Source organism: Pristiophorus japonicus, chromosome 14 (genome assembly GCF_044704955.1).
Source record: "Pristiophorus japonicus isolate sPriJap1 chromosome 14, sPriJap1.hap1, whole genome shotgun sequence".
Classification (NCBI taxonomy): domain Eukaryota; kingdom Metazoa; phylum Chordata; class Chondrichthyes; family Pristiophoridae; genus Pristiophorus; species Pristiophorus japonicus.
Window position 1 is genome coordinate 28,498,210 of NC_091990.1, and position 22,861 is coordinate 28,521,070.

Genomic DNA, 22,861 nt, shown 5'->3' on the forward strand with positions numbered 1-22,861 from the left:
GCCTACCGCGTCTTCTGGACGTCGGACGGCGTGCGGTGCCATGCCTGCAGGGAGGTGGGGCACGTTCGCAAGAACTGCCCCGCCTCCAAGGCCGCCAAACCACCGAAGGCGGCCAAGGCTGGCGCTGCCGCCACCCCTCCCCCTAGTTGCGTCCGCGTGCCGGGAGCCGTAGGTGCGCGGGCATCGTCGGGGGCCTTTGTTTTCACGGCCTCCGGCGGGGGGGAGGGAGAGCGTCCGATCGAAAAGAAGGCGCGGAAGAAGATGAGACATCTAGAGGCGGGTCCCCTCAGTGCGCCGGAAAGTCTGACCACCGCGCTCATCCCAACCTAGTCACCGGCGAGCGCGGGGTGCCCTGAGCCCGTGCCCGAGCCCTTGACCAATACCGCAGAGGGGCTCGGGCGCGGGCAAGATAAGAAAAAGGGGGTGGCGGAGCGGGAGGCCTCGGCAGACATGGAGGTCTCCCTGCCTCCGCGCACCCCCAGGAACAAAAGGAGGCACCGCCCCAATGAGGCGGAGGGGGAACAACATCCCTCCATGGAGGAGTCGGTGCCCGCCGCGTGTCCCACGTCCCCCACCAGCGCCCCCAAATTGCGCTGTAGGCGCGAGGAATCTGTCCCCGGGGAGGGTGAGGCAGTCGAGGCTGCCCAGCCGCTGCCTCCTGGGGATGGCGTGGAAGATCTGCCTGTCGTGGGGGGCGTGGGGCCAGTGGAAGAATGCGTAGCCGCTGGGTCGAGCGTCCCGGGGACTGAGGCGGGCGGGGCCGAAAAGGCCGAACCTGAGCCCGCCCAGCCAATACCCAACTTCCCCCGGGATTTGCTCGACTCGGTAGAAACTGAAAATGCCAATTTTATTGAATCCGTACACGCTGGGCTGGGGGGTGGCGGCGGGGAGGGAGAAGAATAACAACCCTCGCCCCCTACTGTGGAGCTGGGGGAATTGGAGGACCTGGAACATTACTTTGACCAGGTCTCTCCCTGTTCCCCGGTTCCTGGGGCAGAGGGGGAACCCCTTCAGCTGTCGCTTCCCGACCCAGCACCAATTTTAAAAGAGCCCAGTGGGGACTCCTCTGCCGACGATCCTGGGGGTGGGATCGGAGCAGAGCCAGGGCCAGATGGAGCGGCCGGGCCGTTTGCCGTACCTCGTGCGGTCGACGGGCCGGCTGCTAGCGGCGACCTCTCGGAGGGGGACGGGGACTCGGTGGAGGACGCGGGTGAAGATCTTGAGTCCATCGCCAGTGAGGCGGTGGATCTGCTCGCGGCCGCCACTGAGACCCTCCTCATTCCCGTAGAAGAACTCCGGGACTTTTTGGTCCAGTGCCGGGGTCGCCGCGACCAAGCCCGTCTGGCCCTGGAAAGATGGTCCGAGCCGGGGCTGCTCGTCGCGTCCGTCCGCGCCGCCGCTAAAACCATGGCCGCGGGCGGGCCCTTATCAAAGGCTCAGGGCCTTGAGCTGCGCCGGCTCAAAAAGTTCCTCGCTGGGCTGCTGAAGGAGTGGAGGTCAACAAACGACTCCACTCCTCCCCCACAATAGGTTAGGTAGAGGTTGCACTATGCTTTTGCCATGAAGATAACCATAGCCAGCCTCAACATCAACGGCGGCAGAGGGGCACGCCGTAGATTTGACAATTTTTCGCTCCTGCGGGAGGGGAAATATGCGGTGTGCTTCCTGCAAGAAACCCACACCGTTCCGGGAGACGAAGCCACGTGGCTCCTGGAATGGCAAGGAGAGGTCCGCATGAGCCACCTCACCGCCATTTCTAGTGGGGTGGCCATCTTGCTGGGCCCGCATTTTCAGCCGGAGATCTTGGGGGTCGAGGAGCCCGTGCCAGGCCGCTTGCTGCACGTAACGGTTCGCCTGGGGGACGTGCCGCTCCATTTCGTGAACGTGTACGCCCCTCAGCCCGGCCCGCAGCAAACGCGCTTCTTTGAAGAGGTGTCTGCTCTTCTTGGCTCCGTCGACGTCGGCGACTGCATTGTCCTCGGGGGGGGGGGGGGGGATTTTAACTGCACCCTCGAGGCGAGGGACCGCTCCGGTGCCCCGCAGTGCATGACGGCGATGGAGAAGTTGAGGGACCTGGTCGGGTCCTTCGACTTGGTGGACGTCTGGCGAAATCTCCACCCCGACTCCAGCGCCTTTACTTGGGTGAGGCCTGGAGTAGGATGGTCCAGAGTCGACCGCCTTTACGTGTCTCGGGCGTATGTTTCCTGCGTCCCGGCGGCTTCCATGCAGCCGGTGCCGTGTTTGGACCACCACCTGGTGTGGGCGGAGCTCGCTTTGCTCCGCGCGAGGACGGGGTCCGCGTACTGGCACTTTAACAACCGGCTGCTGGAGGACGTGCGGTTCCAGGACTCGTTCCGTCGATTCTGGTCCGACTGGAGAAGGAAGCAGGGGGGCTTCCCCTCCTTGAGACTATGGTGGGACGTGGGCAAGGCTCACGTCCGCGTCTTCTGTCAAGAGTACGCGAGGGGGTCGACCAAGAGGCGGGCGGCCAGAGTCGGGCGCCTAGAAAAAGAGGTGCTCGACCTGGAAGCCCGTCTCGGTCAAGTCGTCCAGGACCCGGCCCTGCGGACGGTGTACGAAGCGAAGAAGGCCGCGCTGAAGGACCTGCAGCTCGTCGGGTCCCGAGGCGCGTTCGTGAGGTCGCGGATCCGGTTCCTGCGGGATCTGGACCGCGGCTCCCCCTTCTTCTACTCGCTGGAAAAAAGGCAGAGTGTCCGTAAGCAGCTCTTGACGCTGCTGGCCGACGACGGCTCTCTCGTCTCGGATCCGGAGGGCGTCAACAACAGGGCCCGTGAATATTACGGGGCTCTGTTCTCTCCGGATCTGTCCAGCGAGGAAGTGCGTAGAGTTTTGTGGGAGGACCTGCCAAAGGTCAGCCCGGAGGGCGCCGAAAATCTGGAAGCTCTGCTAAGCCTGGCGGAGCTGACCGGTGCCCTCGACCGGCTCTCGAGGGGAAAATCCCCGGGGCTGGACGGGCTGACCGTGGAGTTCCACAGGGCGTTCTGGGACGTCCTGGGGAGCGACTACGCGCGGGTCCTGGGGGAAAGTCTGGCGACCAGGGAGATGCCCCTCTCTTGGCGCAGGGCAGTCATCGTCCTGCTGCCTAAGAAGGGCGATCTCCGCCTCCTTAAGAACTGGCGCCCGGTCTCCCTCCTCAGCACGGACTACAAAATCTTCGCCAGGGTGATGTCTGCTCGCCTTGGTGCCGTGCTGGACCACATGATCCACCCCGACCAGTCCTACACGGTCCCGGGCCGGACAATCCACGATAACATCCATCTGGTCCGGGACCTCATCCATTGTTCCCAGGAGGCTGGTCTGTCGGTCGCCTTCCTATCCCTCGACCAAGAGAAGGCGTTCGACAGGGTGGATCACGACTATCTGCTCGGAACTCTGCGCGCTTTCGGGTTCGGGACGCATTTCGTCGCCCGGATCCGACTTTTGTACGCCGCCGCGGAGTGTCTGATTAAGGTTAACGGGTCCTTGACGGCGCCCCTTCGCTTTAGGAGAAGGGTGCGCCAGGGATGCCCCATGTCCGGCCAGTTATACGCCGTTTGCATGGAGCCTTTCCTGCGCCTCTTGCGGACGAGGTTGACGGGACTGGCTCTGCAAGGGCCGGGCGTGGAGGTCGTCCTCTCGGCTTACGCCGATGACGTGCTCCTCGCGGTAGAGGATCCCGCTGACCTGCGGAGGATGTGTGAGTGCCAGGAGATTTACTCGGCCGCGTCCTCCGCCAGGATCAACTGGGAGAAATGTTCCGGACTCCTGGTGGGTCAGTGGCGGGTGGACTCCCTGCCGGAGGAGCTCAGGCCTTTTGCCTGGAGCACGACCCATCTCCTCTATCTGGGAGTCTACCTTAGCCCCGACGAGGGAGCCTGGCCGGCGAACTGGCAGGAGCTGGAGGCCAAGGTCGCCGCTCGCCTAGGGCGCTGGACAGGACTGCTCCGAGTGCTGTCCTACAGGGGTCGAGCGCTAGTCATAAACCAGCTGGTGGCCGCAATGTTGTGGTACCGGCTGGTCACTTTGACCCCTCCCCCTGCGTTTGTCGCCAAGATACAGAAGAAGCTGGTGGACTTCTTCTGGAACAACAGGAAGCACTGGGTCTCTGCTGCGGTCTTGAGTCTCCCGCTTGAGGAGGGCGGTCAGTCGTTGGTGTGCGTCAGCGCCCAGCTCGCGACTTTCCGTCTTCAGACCCTGCAGAGATACCTTTACGTCGAGCCCCCTCCTAGGTGGTGCGCTCTGGCGACGTATTTCTTCCGCCAGCAGCGCGACCTCAACTACGACACGCAGCTCCTGTTTGTGAACTTGGGGGGTGTCAGGACCACCCTCCGGGAGCTGCCTGTCTTTTACAGGGACCTCATCAGGGTCTGGAACAAAGTCTCCACCAAGCGCAGCTCTCCGCTGGCTGGAGTGGCGGCCGTCCTGCAGGAGCCGCTGCTCGGGAATCCGTACCTCCACGGCCGAGGTTTTATGTGGCGGTCGGAAGAGAGGGCTGTGGCTGGTGAGGTGACCAGGGTCAGGGACCTGCTCGATGGCGGAGGAGCGGGCTGGATGGCGCCAGACACGCTGGCGCGGCGCCTAAATTCTGCCAACGTCCGCCACGCGGCCGATGCCATCGAGTCGCTAAAAACAGCTCTGGGCCCTGACTCCGTTAGGTGCATCGAGGAGGCTCAAGCACGTGGGGAGATTCCGTCCGAACTGACCCCCGTCCGGACGGAATTCCTCATCGGCGCCAAACCCCGGAACCTCCCTCGGGGGCCGGTGCCTCACAACTTGAGCCGCCTCGGGGAAATCCCCTCCGTGCCTTTCAGTTCCGCGCGGAGGGGTTTCCTGTACGGGCTGCTCCTGCACACTCTCAACTTTGCCATCCTTGCCGGCCGTCGGGACACGCCATGGCGTACCATCTTGCCGTCCGGAGGAGGCGGGGGTCCCCGATGGAGGGCACTCTACGCAGGGGTCCTCCCACTATTCATCGGGGACTTGGCCTGGAGGGTGCTGCATGGAGCAGTGCCGTGCAATAACTTTTTAAGCCGGTTCACGGACTCCCAGGCCGCCTGCAATTTCTGCGGTCTGGAGGGGTCCGTGTTCCATGTTTTTATTGAGTGCACAAGGTTGCAGCCCCTGTTCCATTATTTGAAGGGGCTGCTCCTGAAATTCTGGCTGCACTTCAGTCCCACTCTCCTGATCTTTGGGCACCCTGTGCGGAGGGGAGCGGGTAGGTCCGAAGGCCTCCTCGTAGGACTGCTCCTGGGCACGGCCAAGGGTGCCATCAGCCGGTCCAGGCAGCGGGCGGTCGAGGGGGTCGTTCAACCTGACTGCCTGCCTCTCTTCCGCTCTTGCATCCGGTCCAGGGTGTCCTTGGAGATGGAGCACGCGGTGTCCACCGGTACGCTTGCGGCCTTCCGCGAGAGGTGGGCACCAGAGGGACTGGAGTGCATCATCACGCCCGGCAACCAAATTTTAATTTGATTTTACGTTTTTTAAGTTTAATTTGTTTTAATTGCCGGTGCTTTTAATGTCCCCCTTCCCTTTTATACGGGGCACTGGGGAAAATTGTGATTTTAGTGCCCAAAAAAAAAACAAAAAAAGAAAAACACAAAAAAAAAGGGGAAAAAAAAAAGGGCCTTGTAAATGTCTGGTGTGTCACCCAGGTCGGGTGGCACGGTTTAATGATTTTTGTTTTGTAGATGAACTCCAAAAAGAGTTTCATGCACAAGGACCCCCAGGTCCCTCTGCACCGCAGCATGTTGTAATTTCTCCCCATTCAAATAATATTCCCTTTTACTGTTTTTTTTTTCCCAAGGTGGATGACCTCACATTTTCCGACATTGTATTCCATCTGCCAAATCTTAGCCCATTCGCTTAACCTATCTAAATCTCCTTGCAGCCTCTCTGTGTCCTCTACACAACCTGCTTTCCCACTAATCTTTATGTCATCTGCAAATTTTGTTACACTACACTGTCCCCTCTTCCAGGTCAGCTATGTATATTGTAAACAGTTGTGGTCCCAGCACCAATCCCTGTGGCACACCATTAACCACCGATTTCCAACCCAAAAAGGACCCATTTATCCCGACTCTGCTTTCTGTTAGCCAGCCAATTCTCGATCCATGCTCATACATTTCCTCTGACTCCGCGTAACTTTATCTTCTGCAGTAATCTTTTGTGTGGCACCTTATCGAATGCCTTTTGGAAATCTAAATACACCACATCCATCGGTACACCTCTGTCCACCATGCTCGTTATATCCTCAAAGAATTTCAGTAAATTAGTTAAACATGATTTCCCCTTCATGAATCCATGTTGCGTCTGCTTGGTTGCACTATTCCTATCTAGATGTCCTGCTATTTCTTCCTTAATGATAACTTCAAGCATTTTCCCCACTACAGATGTTAAACTAACTGGCCTATAGTTACCTGCCTTTTGTCTGCCCCCTTTTTTAAACAGAGGCGTTACATTAGCTGCTTTCCAATCCGCTGGTACCTCCCCAGAGTCCAGAGAATTTTGGTAGATTATTACGAATGCATCTGCTATAACTTCCGCCATCTCTTTTAATACCCTGGGATGCATTTCATCAGGACCAGGGGACTTGTCTACCTTGAGTCCCATTAGCCTGTCCAGCACTACCCCCCTAGTGATAGTGATTATCTCAAGGTCCTCCCTTCCCACATTCCCGTTACCAGCAATTTTTGGCATGGTTTTTGTGTCTTCCATTGTGAAGACCGAAGCAAAATAATTGTTTAAGGTCTCAGCCATTTCCACATTTCCCATTATTAAATCCCCCTTCTCATCTTCTAAGGGACCAACATTTACTTTAGTCACTCTTTTCTGTTTTATATATCGGTAAAAGCTTTTACTATCTGTTTTTATGTTTTGCGCAAGTTTACTTTCATAATCTATCTTTCCTTTCTTTATTGCTTTCTTAGTCATTCTTTGCTGTCGTTTAAAATTTTCCCAATCTTCTAGTTTCCCACTAACCTTGGCCACCTTATACGCATTGGTTTTTAATTTGATACTCTCCTTTATTTCCTTGGTTACCCACGGCTGGTTAATCCTTCTCTTACCGCCCTTCTTTTTCACTGGAATATATTTTTGTTGAGCACTATGAAAGAGCTCCTTAAAAGTCCTCCACTGTTCCTCAATTGTGCCACCATTTAGTCTGTGTTCCCAGTCTACTTTAGCCAACTCTGCCCTCATCCCACTGTAGTCCCCTTTGTTTAAACATAGTACGCTCGTTTGAGACACTACTTCCTCACCCTCAATCTGTATTACAGATTCAACTATACTGTGATCACTCATTCCGAGAGGATCTTTGACCAGGAGATCGTTTATTATTCCTGTCTCATTACACAGGACCAGATGTAAGATCGCTTGCTCCCTTGTAGGTACTGTAACATACTGTTCTAAGAAACAATCCCGTATGCATTCTATGAATTCTTCCTCAAGGCTACCCCGTGCGATTTGATTTGACCAATCGATATGTAGATTAAAATCCCCCATGATTACTGCCGTTCCTTTTTCACATGCCTCCATTATTCTCTTGATTATTGTCCGCTCCACCGTGAAGTTATTATTTTGCACCCAGGAAAGGCTCAGTTCTTTGGAACAAAGATCTGGGAAATCAGCCTTGTAATATTTTGCAGCATTGTGGATTGATTTTACAATTGGCGACTACAAATATGCAAAAAAAAAACCCCTGCAGTAAATAACTTCAGATTTAATCTTTTCTTTTTAGATGATAAATTCTCAATGGACAAGGAAGAAGAAACCAAGAGCACCTTTGAGTATTTTCAACACAATGGCATCAAGTTTATTTCACCGCTACATTCAGTTGAATACTTCGAATGGATGAAAAATATCAAAATAGACCAAGAAATTCCGCTCATTGTTACTTACCCCAAATCTGGTCAGACTCTCTCAGAATGGATACGGCTGTGTTCAGAGTTGCTGCACAATTAATTCCCCCCCTTTAATTTCCCCCCTCTATTCGTTAAGCACTATCCATTGCTGTGGGATTAGAACCACAAGCTCTGGAAACTCTCCAGTATCTTGCCCAAGTGCTGAATTTTTTTTATTTCACAGCTTAGACAGCGAGTGTCAGAATGTCATAGGGAGCATCACATGTAAGTCTAATACTGTTCTTGCCCAATGCCCATAAAATCTCCTGCTCATTGAATAGCGATTAGGAGCGAGAAAAGTTTATGGATTTATTCCTCCCATGCCCAGGGATCTTGAAGCCAATGGTAGATACACTACAGTTGCTCCAATTGAGATGAGCTAATTTAGCACAGACCATGGATCTAATCTGGGGTTGTCGCAGGTTTATACGGATCCATTCAAATCTAGGCAGTGCACATACCGACCAAGCTGTAGGGGGCAACAGAATCCATTTATATGATATATCGTTAAGAAATGTGTTAAAATGTAATTGTATAGCATAGTTGAATCTAAAAATATTCAACACGCAAGGAGGTTTAAAACAAGAGTTGCAGGATTTGCATAACATGGGCCATCATGTCATCCTTCAATGTCTAAATATGTTATGATTGACATGTCATCATCATAGGCGGCTGCTTCCATGCCAGGCCCATGGCTAACAACGGTCAAGCAATGTAAAAATCCATAACGCATATAACTAACACTGCTTTTCATTGAGTAACTTTATAAAGGATACTATTATAAATGATCTATTTAATAGACAAATTATTTACCATGCACATCGCAAAATTAATCATGTAACAACTGTGGCTAACTGCAACTTTAGTTTCTCAGTTTGATACTTAATGAAGTAAGAAAGAAAGAATTTACATTTATTACAATGGCATTGTGTCCAATTCTGGGCACCGGATTTTACGAAGGATGTGGAGGCCTTGGAGAGGGTGCAGAAAAGATTTATGAGAATGGTTCCAGGGATGAAGGACTTCAGTTACGTGGATAGACTAGAGAGGTTGAGGTTGTTCTCCTTAGAGCAGAGAAGATTGAGAGGAGATTTTATAGGGGTGTTCGAAATCATGAGGGGTCTAGATAGAGAGAAACTGTTCCCATTGGTAGAAGGGTCGAGAACCAGAAGACACAGATTTAAGGTGATTGGCAAAAGAACCAAAGGCGACATGAGGAAAAACTTTTTTATGCAGCGAGTGGTTAGGATCTGGAATATATTGCCTGAAAGGGTGGTGGGAGGCAGATTCAATTGTGGATTTCAAACGGGGATTGGATAAGTACCTGAAGGAAAAAAAATTGCAGGGCTACAGGGAAAGGGCGGGGGAGTGGGACTAGCTGAAGTGCTCTTGCAGAGAGCCGCATGGGCTCGACGGGCTGTGCGGTAACCATTCAATGATTCTATGCAGCAGCTTTCATGCCCTCAGGACATACCAAAGTGCTTCATGGCCATTGAAGGGCCTTTGAAGTGCAGTCACTAGTATAATTTAGGAAACATGGCAGCCAATTTGCATATATCAGTGAGCTAAATGACCAGATGATCTGTTTTTGGTGATGTTGATTGAGAGATAAATATTAGCCAAGAGATTTGAAGAACTCCTACGCACTTCTTTGAAAATTGCCCTGGGATCTTTTATATCCACCTGAACAGGCAGATGGAGACCTGGTTTAATGTGTCATCCAAAAGACGGAAACTCTGATAGTGTAGTACTCTCTCAGTACTGCACTGAAGTGTCAGCCTCAAGTCTGTGGAGTGGGGCTTGAACCCATGACCTTGTGATTCAGAAGCGAGGGTGCTACCACACTTTCAACAGGTGGCAACCTAGTGACAGAAGTGCAAACCAACATGCCATCACCTCAGGATCACATTTTGTCTCACTGGGGCAAAGCTGTCGCGTTGCCTGTTTGATACTGGTGTCAGAACGTCTGCCCCCTTTTTTGGTTCTGGCTTCATTTAATTGATCCCAGCGAGCTGCAGGCACCAAAGGGGCACCTTGCTGCAGCTCGCCTGTTGTGGGAGGGTGGGATTTGCCTGCCTCCCACACTGGGCTGGCCACTAAGTCGGGTCTGGGGATCAAAGCGATTCCAGGGAAGGCCTGGAATGGGCTAGCAGTGGGCCAGAGTTTTTACATGGGCCCAGAAGGAGCAGTCCTGGCCCCACCCACAAAAAATTACCTTGTGTGAGCATCCTTCCGTGGTCCCTTTAGGGCCACTGGTTAGGCTGCGCAATGCTCGGCACAAATAGGCAGAGGATGCAGGATGCACGCTCCGCCCGTTTATATCTGGTCATTGCAATCAGGTGCCTACAATTGCCGTCAGACCCTGATTTACATATTTAAGCAGCCTCACGCCTAAACTGTTATAATTGGCATTCGCTGTAAATTTCTCCTGCCCTCGGAGAGCTTTCAGATAAGGAAGAGTTGCAGAGGAATATTAGTGGAAGGTCTCTAAAAGACAGCCTTCTGCCCCAATGACAGTCCAGGGTGGAAGTTGGGCACAGGAGGCCCGACAGAAGCCGAAGTTCTGGTGGGATCCGGAATCGCCAAAGCTCCGCTCAGAATCCCTCTGGCTGTGTATTCACTTCGAGGTCCAGGATTGGTCAATTGTCTGCTTGCCCCAAATATGGTCCCTGACATCAGAGGCAGCAGGGCCTAGGGTAGGAAATTTCCGCACCAGCAATTTTCTCAGCCTTGGCCCCTTTAGTACTGAGTGACCTCGATGCTGGGGTGAACCCAACATACAAGCCATGGGACCCACTGGTGTCCTGGAAGACCTGGAAATTCTTCCAGTGCCGGATGGGATAGGTAGATAGGCTGATCTGCGAGCTGCCAGCACTTGTGTCAGCAGGCACCCCTACGAGACCATCTGGCACTGCATTTACCGCGCTCTCTCTGCTGGCAGATGTCCAAGATGTACCCATGGTGCTGCAGCTGCCTGCCTTTCTCCTGCAAGTGCTGTGCTCTTGAGCTAACCCCAGATACCCTGGTGGGTTCATGAGTGGAAGACTCGCCCTTATGCCGAGGGAGTGGGGCCAAGGATTTCCTGCCCAAACCACTTTACCACCTGGAAGTGAGTTACCACATTCACCCATGTTAAACAGGCCTTCATTGATGATGTTGCATTTCAGCAGCAACCCATGGAAAATGTGGTGGGAAGAATTTGTAAGACTTTGAAACCCTTAAGGTTGAGGCCGGCAGGTGTAATTTGTGTAGGCGTTTAGAACAACCAATACATTTCAAACACTTAATAGTGGGCAATTTTATAGCAACGTCACAGAACCTACTCTGGGTGGGGGACTTCAATGTCTCTTGCCAAGAGTGGCTCGGTAGCACCACTACTGACTGAGCTGGCTGAGTCCTGAAGGACATAGCTGCCAACCTGGGTCTATGGAAGGTGCTATCAAGTGGCATTTGCTCACCTATGCTCAGTTTGGGTTCAGCCAGGACCTCATTATCTCATTATAGACTTAGCCCAAACATGGGCAAAAGAGTTAAATTCTCAAGGTGAAGTGAGAGTGACTGCCCTTGACATTGAGGTAGCATTTGACCGAGTGTGGCATCAAGGAACCCAAGTAAAAATCAATGGGAATCGGGGGAATACTCTTCAATGGAGCGGAGATGTTCGCTGATGATTGCACAGTATTCAGTTCCATTTGCAACTCTTCAGGTAATGAAGCAGTCCATGCCCGGATGTCGCAACACCTGGACGACATTCAGACTTGGGCTTATAAGTGGCAAGAAACATTCACACCACACAATGAACAGGTAATGATTATCTCGAACAAGAGAGAGTCTAACCAATGCCTGTTGACATTCAACAGCATTACCATCGTCACATCCCCCACCATCAACATCCTGGGGGCTACCATTAACCAGAAACTTAACTGGACCAGCCACATGGATATGGTGGCTACAAGAGCAAGTCAGAGGCTGGGTATTCTGTGACGAGTGTCTCACCTCCTGACTCCCCAAAGCCTTTCCACCATCTACAAGGCACAAGTCAGGAGAGTGTTGGAATACTCTCCACTTGCCTGGATGAGTGGAGTTCTAACAACACTCAAGAAACTTGACACCAGCTAGGACAAAGCAGCCCGCTTGATTGGCACCCCATCCATTCACTCCCTTCACCACCAGCACACCGTAGTTGCAGTGTGTAACATCTACAAGGTGCACTGCAGCAACTCGCCAAGACCTCTTCGATAGCATCTCCCAAGACCGTGACCTCTACCACCTAGAAGGACAATGGCAGCAGGCGCATGGGAACACCATCACCTGCAAGTTCCCCTCCAAGTTACACACCATCCTGACTTGGAAATGTAATCGCCGTTTGTTCATCGTCGCTGGGTCTCAATCCTGGAACTCTCTCCAGGTGGGAGTACCTTCACCACACGGGACTGCAGCAGTTCACGAAGGTGGCTCACCACCACCTTCTCAAGTGCAATTAGGTATTGTCAATAAATGCTGGCCTCCCCAGTGATGCACACATCCCGTGAATGAATAAAAACAAAACATTTCCCATGTATTCTGAACTTCCTGCATTGAGTGCACATGTGCACCACTGGCACAAAGCATGAGAGAGTCACCCCCTGTAACCACAGAGTTGCAGCTTTTGTGACGATATTACTGTTAATAATAAAGCTCAGAGAAATCTTATTCGTAAAGTTAAAAATAAATTACATCATAGACTTGAAGAAGAAGCTCCCCACACCAACTTTAAGAAAGTAAAGTACCATTTTCCAACCTATTTTTACCAGTAATTATTTTATGCCCTTTGATACAGGAACCACTTGGATGCAGCAGGTGATAAGTCTGATTGTAGCCAGTGGCAATATTGATTCTGTAAAAGACAGACTCCTCTGTAAAAGAGCCCCATGGATAGAGTATTCCACATTCAAGACACACTCCACTGACTACCAACTGTTGACAACACACTTGAACTACCACATGACTCCAAACGGTGTGAAAAACAAAATGACCAAGGTTGGTTTTATAACAAATTTTAAATAGAACTGGAACATAAGAAGTTACTCGATACATTGATATTGCATATTGTTACCTGTAGTTATATTGACCAATATATTTTTCAGCAATGATTAAATTTTTTCAAGTTATTATCTGGTTCAAATGTGCAGAAAAGAAACTCTGATCGTACTGCTGCTATAATGTTCTAGCAGCATATTATTGACATTTCTTTAGTCAACGTGATAGATGTTCTTCTGGAACAACTAAAACCTGCAGTTATCACACTGAGGCTACTTCCGGAGTTAACATAGAAACATAGAAAATAGGAGCAGGAGTAGGCCATTTGGCCCTTCGAGCCTGCACCGCCATTCAATGAGTTCATGGCTGAACATGCAACATCAGTACCCCATTCCTGCTTTCTCGCCATATCCCCCCAGTAGCAAGGACCATATCTAACTATCCCGCCCCCCCCCCCCCCCCCCCGAACACATCCAGTGAATTGGCCTCAACAACTTTCTGCGGCAGAGAATTCCAGAGGTTCACCACTCTCTGGGTGAAGAAGCTTCTCCTCATCTTGGTCCCAAATGGCCCACCCCCCCATCCCCAGACTGTGACCTCTGTTTCTGGACCTCCCCAACATTAATAAGAACAGAAGAATTAGGAACAGGAGTAGGCCATCTAGCCCCTCGAGCCTGCTCCGCCACCCAACAAGATCACGGCTGATCTGGCCGTGGACTTAGCTCCGTTGATCAATGTTACCCTCTATGGTTGTCTTGAGGGACAGCAGCCCCAACCAAGTCTGTTGTTGGGCACTCCCCCAGTATGACAGGGTCTGCTGCCATGTATAAGTTTACATTGGGGTAGCCTTGTCCATATATTTCACTTTCCTTGTACAAATTAAAAGCTATGGCAGGGTTGTGCCTGTAAACTTTAAGATGGCTGGAAGGTGCCAATTCCTCGAGAATGTATTGTTCTTGATCCTCAGACTTGCAACTTCGAAGTCAATGGTTAGGAAAATTGTGAGGGGTGAATAACAAGCTGCCCATCCTCAACCGCCCAAAGTTGAAAGATCTGCCCATTCGGGTAGCTTTTAACTCAGGTTGGCTGCCCATTCTGGAGGGTCTGGGCCTAATTTAAATAGAACAGGGGAGTTGTGGGCGTCAAGCGACCGACCCGATGTTGCCTGATGCACACTCACCGCCCACATGTCCCTTAAAATTGCAATCAGGATCTGAACTACATCATAGCAACTTGATTTGCATCGTAAAGAAGCCTACCGCCGACAACAGCTGCCTGAGAGAAGACCCCTTTCAAAATGGAGATATTGGTCGAAGCATAGAAAAGAATGGCTACTTGTTAGTGAAGTCTTGTTGAGGGCAAGGGTAGCATAGTGGTTATGCTACGGGACTAGTAATCTAGAGGCCTGGACTAATGATCAGGAGATACGCATTCAAATCCCACCATGGCAGCTGGGGAATTCAAATTTAGTGATTAAATAAATCTGTAATTTTTTAAAAAAGCAAAGCTAGTAATGGTGACCATGAAATTACTAGATTGTCGTAAAAACCTATCTGTTTCACTCATGTCCTTTAGGGAAGGAAATCTGCCTTTATGTGATTTCAGACCCCTAGCAATGTGGTTGACTCTGAAATGGCCCAGCAAGCCACTCAGTTGTATCAAAAACCGTTACAAAGATGTATACCAGCGGTTCAAGAAGGCGCCTCACCACCACCTTCTCAAGGGCAAGTAGGGATGGGCAATAAATATCAGCCTTGCCAGTGACGCCCACATCCCATGAACGAATAAAGATAAATGTCTAGGCGGGGTGCGGGAGTACTGAGTGGGGTGCCCCAGAGCTGGGAGTTTGGACCATTACTGTTTCTAATTCAAACAATGAATTGGATTCAGAAACTCAATCCAAATCAATCAAGTTTGATGACAATACCAAATTAGGTGCGGGAGTGGAATTGAGGGAGGCACCTCAGATATCATCGAATAAATTTGATAAAATATGTGACAAAATAGGCAAAGCAAACCCATGAGACCGATCCCTATTGGCAGAGGGCTATGTTATGAGTACAGAATGGAGAGACTTGCCTTTTTCAGCATGCAAAGGAGGCTTTTAAATGCTTATCTTATAGAGGAATATAACAGTCACAGGAATGGAGAAGATAAATCCTGAATGCTACCTTAAATTAAATTTGAGAGTTGGACAAGGGGTCACAAGTTCAAAATAGTAAAAGATAAATTTGGAACTGATAACAGGAAGTGCTTTTCATACAGTGATAGAAAATAGCTAGAAAAAACCCACTGGAGTCAGTTGGATGCTGTAGGTTCTTTATGAATGAATTTAGATGCCCTTCGTGATCCATAAGTACCTTGTGATCTTGTCAAAGGCCTGATTGTAATCCCCTATGAAATGTGTCGATTCTATAAGATAGACAAATCAATTAAAATAAGAAAATGGAGAGAAATACAGAATGAAGGGTGGGGAAAATGTTGAGACAAACAGATACATTCAATTGTTTGGGTAGGTTATTTTGAACGATAAGGGAGTCAAGGGTTATGGGGAGCAGGCAAGGAAGTGGAGTTGAGGCCAAGATCAGATCAACCATGATCTTATTGAATGGCAGAACAGGCTCGAAGGGCCAAATGGCCTACTCCTGCTCCTATTTCTTATGTTCTTATGGCCCAATATAAACTGAACTAAGTGCACAGTTCTTGGCAAATTGAATTTACTGTCCTTGCATTTATTTCCCAATCCAGATCATTTATGTTGCCAGAAATCCCAAGGATGTGATCGTGTCATTCTATCACTTTCACAAGTACTGTAATTTCTTGATGACGCCAAAAGATTTTCAGCACTTTCTGGAGCAATTTGCTGAAGGAAATGGTAATTTTTTTTAACAGTTTTGCTCAGCTGTTACCAATAATATTATTTGTGCTAATATTTTGCTCAAAATTGTCTGATTTATTTAAGATTTTTTATATCATGGAAACAATCTTGTATACGTGCAGAACAATTAAAGGGGAAACTAAAACTAGGGGACATAGTCTTAGTCTCAGAATAAGGGGCCGCCCAATTTTAAAACTGAGATGAGGAGGAATTTCTTCTCTGAGGGTTGCAAATCAATGGAATTTTCTGCCCCAGAAAGCTGTGGAGACTGGGTCTTTGAATATATTTAAGGCAGAGATAGACAGATTTTTGAGCGATAAGGGAGTAAAGAGTTATGGGGAGCGGGCAGGGAAGTGGAGCTGAGTCCATGATTAGATCAGCCATGATCTTATTAATGGTGGAGCAGGCTCGAGTGGCCAAATGGTCTACTTCTGTTCCTATTTCTTATGTTCTTAAAAATATATATTTAATGGATTTATATAAACTCATATTGGATATTTTTAGTGAGATTTTATATCCCTCTGTAGTAAAGAGAAATATTTATGTTTTTGGGCTTCACATTGGAACATACAGGAGCAGGCCATTCAGCTACTTGAGCTTGTTCTGCCATTCAAGTATATCATGGCTGCTCTGTATCTTAACTCCATCTACTTGTCTTGGTTCTGTAACTCTTAATACCCTTGCCTAAAAAATCCATCAATTTCAGTTTTGAAATTTTCAATTGACCCTCAACCTCAACTGCTTTTTGGGGGCAAGAGTTCCAGTTTCCCATTACCCTTTGCATGAAGAAGTCCTACCTGACATCACCTCTGCATCGCAGCTCCTAAAATTTGATCATTGATTCGTGGACTAGCACTGAAGCATCTCCAAACCATCAGGTATCATAAACATATCCCCACGGGCTACAGTAGCAGAGTGGTTATGTTACTGGACTAGTTCAAATCCCACCACAGCAGCTGGGGGAATTTAAATTCCGTTAATTATAAATACATTTATAAAACTAGTATCAGTAATGGTGACCATGAAACTACCGGATTGTCGGAAAACCCAACTGGTTCACGAATGTTCTTTAGGGAAGGAAATCTGCTGCCCTTACCCAGTGTGGCCTACATGTGACTCCAGACCCACAGCAACGTGGTTGACTCTGAACTGCCCTCTGAAATAGCCTAGCAAGCCAGTCAGTTATACCAAAGCGCTACAACAAAGTCAGCACAGTGGGAGTACCTTCACCACACGCACACGGACTGCAGCGGTTTAAGGCGGCGACTCACCACCACTTTCCCAAGGGCATTTAGGGATGGACAATAAATTCTGGCTTAGCCAGCGACGCCCACATCCTGTGAACTAATAAATAAAAACGACATCACTCGAGAGCGTTGGTGCATCTTTATCACTACACTAAGAATTGCCCCCATCATGGATCAATAATCCTTCCAACATAAACAGAGGGCTTAAATGTAACCTAGACTAACATATAAAAGAGTTCTGTTCCATACTTTGTAAGTGAAATTGAATTTAGAATCCTGCTGTAGAATGTTGCAAATGTTGCATATGCAGCGGCAGATCATTGCTCAGGTGTATTGTTTTTACCTACATTTCAAAAGTATAGAAATTTGTGGTCTGCTATGTAAATCAAATGTAAGCTGGGCACTGACTATTTATGCACAAATAGAGAGCATTTTGTTTCTTTACATCAATGCCTGCAAAGTTTTTGAAGGAATAGCTGCAGCAAAATTTAAAGTGGTTATGGATCGGAACAAATATGGAAATTATATTTCTTTGCAGCAAAGGTACTCTGCAGTATTGTTCACTCACACACTTATTTATCTTTGAAGTGCTTTATGGATCTTGGTTTGACCATATCAGAGACTGGTATAGCCACAAGGATGAACTTGACATATTGTTTGTGACTTACGAGAATATGCAGAAAGTAAGTAATACTTATATATGGTAACTAAAGATGTTTGAATTAATCATGAATTATGCGGAACCTGATACTATTACAGCAGGAAGAATATTGTTAAATCAGAGCTCTGATTATAGGGGCTGGATTTTCGGTCATCTGCTGCCTGTTAATGACCCAGAGGGGTGGCAATGGTGGTGGTAAGCACCTCCGGGTGCTTACAGGCAATGTTGCAGGTAGTTGATACACTGTCAGAGCACATGAGGGAGGGTATGTCAGAGTTAGCTGCTGCAATAAGGGAACATGCCCAGATCCCGCGCCCATTGACAGAATCAACTGCCACTCCTGCTCCAATCCCCAGACCAGCCTCTGAGAAGGCCTAAGCCGGGCCTTCCACATTACTGCCTGCCCGCCAACACCCCCCCACCTATCATCAAGATGTGCGTATTGCCCGAGATGTTCGAAAGAATAAGCTTGGTACCAACCCGAGAAACGCTGCGCACCGCCTGCGGGCAGGCGTGGAGTCAACAAGACCAAGTGCAGCGGGCAGTCTTAGAATAATGTGGAGGAGAGATGAGTGCAGCCTTTCTTTGCTGCTGCTGCTCTTTTTATTATTGTTGTTACTGTTATAACTGTTGTCAAATTAAACGTTTTACAAGTTTAAAAGTTTGTAAGTGATATTAGCGTTTGTATTGTGTAAGTGGTTTCCCTTAGCTGTTTTCGACATACCCCCATGTTACACTAGTTCTAGACCTGGGAGTGATTGCTGTACCGAACAGATGAATGAGTCACTGACAAATACCTCAGATTCAACCGGCAATGCTTTATTAAAGCTAAACACACACCTATACACAGTAAGACCACACACACCCCAGTGTATAAAATAAACAAATGCAGTAAAAGACACAGTGTGGCCTGTCTAACAGGCGCTTAACGCGAAGTACCCCAATGTAAAAAAGCCTCCCCTGTAAACCTCTAAGAATCTGGTTGGGAGAACGCACGATACCCCCTCACACTGTGGCTGTGATCTTAAAAGATGTGTGTGCAGAAATGCTCACCGATTTCACTGGCTTACTCGCTGCTTCTCCGATGAAAAGGTGTCTCTTCTGGTTTCTTCTCTCCATCACAATATGGAGGGTTGGATTCTTGGAGGGGTGAAGCAGCGAGGCAAGAGAGAGAGCTGTGTCCACATGGCATGCTTTATATCCCAACTTCGTTTGCCTTTTCAGGCTGAATAAATTTTGTTTCGAGGCTTCCTGTGGGTGTGTCTTCTGCTTTTACCCGATAAAATTCCTTGTTTTTTAGGCTTCCTGTGTTTGAGTCCAGTGATGGGTTTTCGCTTCCAGGTAGTCTGGGCTTAATGGCTCTCTATTGTTCTGGTAACTCATCCAGGTAATCACTGCTTGACAAGGTCAACTTGCCTAACAATGGACTCCATTAGCCCACCTCCTGCCTTTTGTTGCCCATTGTCATTCCAGACTCCATGCCCATCATTCCAAGTCCAACATGGAGCCGCACCTGGGCCCCTCCCACAAACAGCTTCCAGCTTTCTTTCTGTGGTGAGAAAAATATTAAACACAATGTCCAATAAATCCTTGGGGGTTCAATGCTTCCAGTCTTTACAAAGTGATGTGAAAGTTTGTAAATGATAAAGTTTGTAAGTGATCTTAACTGTAAACTTTAAAGTTTGATACAAGAATATTTTTATTAAAGTTAAGTACAAACAAGTGCTAAACTTTTGAATAAAATATATTTAAAATTACAACTGAATCATTCCATTATTAGCACAATTTTTTGAAGTAAAGAAGAATCATTTTCATTATTTGTCCCATTAACACAAAACATTACAGAACAGGTCCAAACAGTAAACATGGTCCATTTGGAATAGTTGCCACTGAGACTTCAATTAACAAAGCATCCACGGATGAGCTGCTGGCGCAAGGCTCGAGTAATCGTTAAAGGGGCACGACATCGTGCTCTGGGTTCAGGTAGTTGCATGGCTTCCTCGTCCTTGTCCTGCTCCTCCTCGTCATCTGCATCTTCCTCCTCATCATCAGCCATTCTCACCTCAGGTGGGTCTTCTACTATCAGCTGCTGCTGCCTCATGATGGCTAAGTTATGCAGCATGCAACACACAACAGTGAACTGAGCGACAATCTCAGAGAAGTATTGCAAGGAGCCTCCGGAATGGTCCAGGCATCGGAAACGCTATTATGCTGCGAGTCGCAATGTGCGACATGTTGTATTCTCGGTCAGCTTCCGTCCGGGTTACATGTAGGGGTGTAATGAGCCAGATGGCGAGCCCATATCCTTTGTCCCTCAGCAGCCAGTTCTGCCCTTCTGGCTGCTGCTGAAACATGGCAGATATAGCGCTCTCACGCAGGATGAACACATCATGGGTGCTCCCAGGGTACCTCGCATCAACTGACATGATGTGATGCATGTTGTCACACACGAGCTATACATTAATGGAGTGGAAGCTTTTTCTGTTCCTGTACTTCTCAGAATCCTCCAAAGGTGCTCGCAAGGCGATGTGGGTACAATCAATGCAGCCTTGTACCTTTGGGAAGCCAGCAATCCAGGAGAAACCCACAGCTCTTTCACACATTACCTGGGTGGTTATGTAATAATTCCTTAGGGCATATAGTGCAGCAGTCACCTGCCAAATTCAGATATGACTTGCATGTTGAGAAATGGTGTGACACATCTCCAGTTGTGGCCTGGAATGATCCAGATGCATAGAATGAAAATGTAACTGTAACCTTCAATTCAATCAAGCAGAATCAGCATGGTTTTATGAAAGGGAAATCACGTGTAACAAATTTTTTGGAGTTCTTTGAGGATGTAACAAGCAGGATGGATAAGGGGGAACCAGTGGATGTGGTGTATTTGGATTTCCAGAAGGCATTCAATAAAGTGCCACATAAAAGGTTACTGCACAAGATAAAAGTTCACAGGGTTAGAGGTAATAGAAACATAGAAACATAGAAAATAGGTGCAGGAGTAGGCCATTCGGCCCTTCTAGCCTGCACCGCCATTCAATGAGTTCATGGCTGAACATGCAACTTCAGTACCCCATTCCTGCTTTCTCACCATACCCCTTGATTCCCCTAGTAGTAAGGACTTCATCTAACTCCTTTTTGAATATATTTAGTGAATTGGCCTCAACAACTTTCTGTGGTAGAGAATTCCACAGGTTCACCACTCTCTGGGTGAAGAAATTCCTCCTCATCTCGGTCCTAAATGGCTTCCCCCTTATCCTTAGACTGTGTCCCCTGGTTCTGGACTTCCCCAACATTGGGAACATTCTTCCTGCATCTAACCTGTCTAACCCCGTCAGAATTTTAAACGTTTCTATGAGGTCCCCTCTCATTCTTCTGAACTCCAGTGAATACAAGCCCAGTTGATCCAGTCTTTCTTGATAGGTCAGTCCCGCCATCCCGGGAATCAGTCTGGTGAACCTTCGCTGCACTCCCTCAATAGCAAGAATGTCCTTCCTCAGGTTAGGAGACCAAAACTGTACACAATACTCCAGGTGTGGCCTCACCAAGGCCCTGTACAATTGTAGCAACACCTCCCTGCCCTTGTACTCAAATCCCCTCGCTATGAAGGCCAACATGCCATTTGCTTTCTTAACCGCCTGCTGTACCTGCATGCCAACCTTCAATGACTGATGTACCATGACACCCAGGTCTCTTTGCACCTGCCCTTTTCCTAATCTGTCACCATTCAGATAATAGTCTGTCTCTCTGTTTTTACCACCAAAGTGGATAACCTCACATTTATCCACATTATACTTCATCTGCCATGCATTTGCCCACTCACCTAACCTATCCAAGTCGCTCTGCAGCCTCATAGAATCCTCCTTGCAGCTCACACTGCCACCCAACTTAGTGTCATCCGCAAATTTGGAGATACTACATTTAATCCCCTCGTCTAAATCATTAATGTACAGTGTAAACAGCTGGGGCCCCAGCACAGAACCTTGCGGTACCCCACTAGTCACTGCCTGCCATTCTGAAAAGTCCCCATTTACTCCTACTCTTTGCTTCCTGTCTGACAACCAGTTCTCAATCCATGTCAGCACACTACCCCCAGTCCCATGTGCTTTAACTTTGCACATTAATCTCTTGTGTGGGACTTTGTCGAAAGCCTTCTGAAAGTCCAAATATACCACATCAACTGGTTCTCCCTTGTCCACTCTACTGGAAACATCCTCAAAAAATTCCAGAAGATTTGTCAAGCATGATTTCCCTTTCACAAATCCATGCTGACTTGGACCTATCATATTACCTCTTTCCAAATGCACTGCGATGACATCCTTAATAATTGATTCCATCATTTTACCCACTACCGATGTCAGGCTGACTGGTCTGTAATTCCCTGTTTTCTCTCTCCCTCCTTTTTTAAAAAGTGGGGTTACATTGGCTACCCTCCACTCGATAGGAACTGATCCAGAGTCAATGGAATGTTGGAAAATGACTGTCAATGCATCCACTATTTCCAAGGCCACCTCCTTAAGTACTCTGGGATGCAGTCCATCAGGCCCTGGGGATTTATCGGCCTTCAATCCCATCAATTTCCCCAACACAATTTCCCGACTAATAAGGATTTCCCTCAGTTCCTCCTCCTTACTAGACCCTCCGACCCCTTTTATATCCGGAAGGTTGTTTGTGTCCTCCTCAGTGAATACCGAACCAAAGTACTTGTTCAATTGGTCCGCCATTTCTTTGTTCCCCGTTATGACTTCCCCTGATTCTGACTGCAGGGGACCTACGTTTGTCTTTACTAACCTTTTTCTCTTTACATATCTATAGAAACTTTTGCAATCCGTCTTAATGTTCCCTGCAAGCTTCTTCTCGTACTCCATTTTCCCTGCCCTAATCAAACCCTTTGTCCTCCTCTGCTGAGTTCTAAATTTCTCCCAGTCCCCGGGTTCTCTGCTATTTCTGGCCAATTTGTATGCCACTTCCTTGGCTTTAATGCTATCCCTGATTTCCCTTGATAGCCACGGTTGAGCCACCTTCCCTTTTTTATTTTTACGACAGACAGGAATGTACAATTGTTGTAGTTCATCCATGCGGTCTCTAAATGTCTGCCATTGCCCATCCACAGTCAACCCCTTCAGTATCATTCGCCAATCTATCCTAGCCAATTCACGCC

General features: G+C 48.5%; 1 protein-coding gene across 1 annotated transcript in view; it reads left to right on the top strand.

Moving 5' to 3' along the window:
• Positions 1–22,861, top strand: part of LOC139279824 (amine sulfotransferase-like) — a 55,776-nt gene that overhangs the window by 18,450 nt on the left and 14,465 nt on the right. Inside the window, exons 4-6 of the mRNA XM_070899071.1 lie at positions 12,718–12,917; positions 15,666–15,792; positions 17,631–17,725. Of these exons, the coding sequence (XP_070755172.1) occupies positions 12,729–12,917; positions 15,666–15,792; positions 17,631–17,725 (411 nt within the window). The 5' untranslated portion in view covers positions 12,718–12,728. The remainder of the gene's footprint in view (positions 1–12,717; positions 12,918–15,665; positions 15,793–17,630; positions 17,726–22,861) is intronic.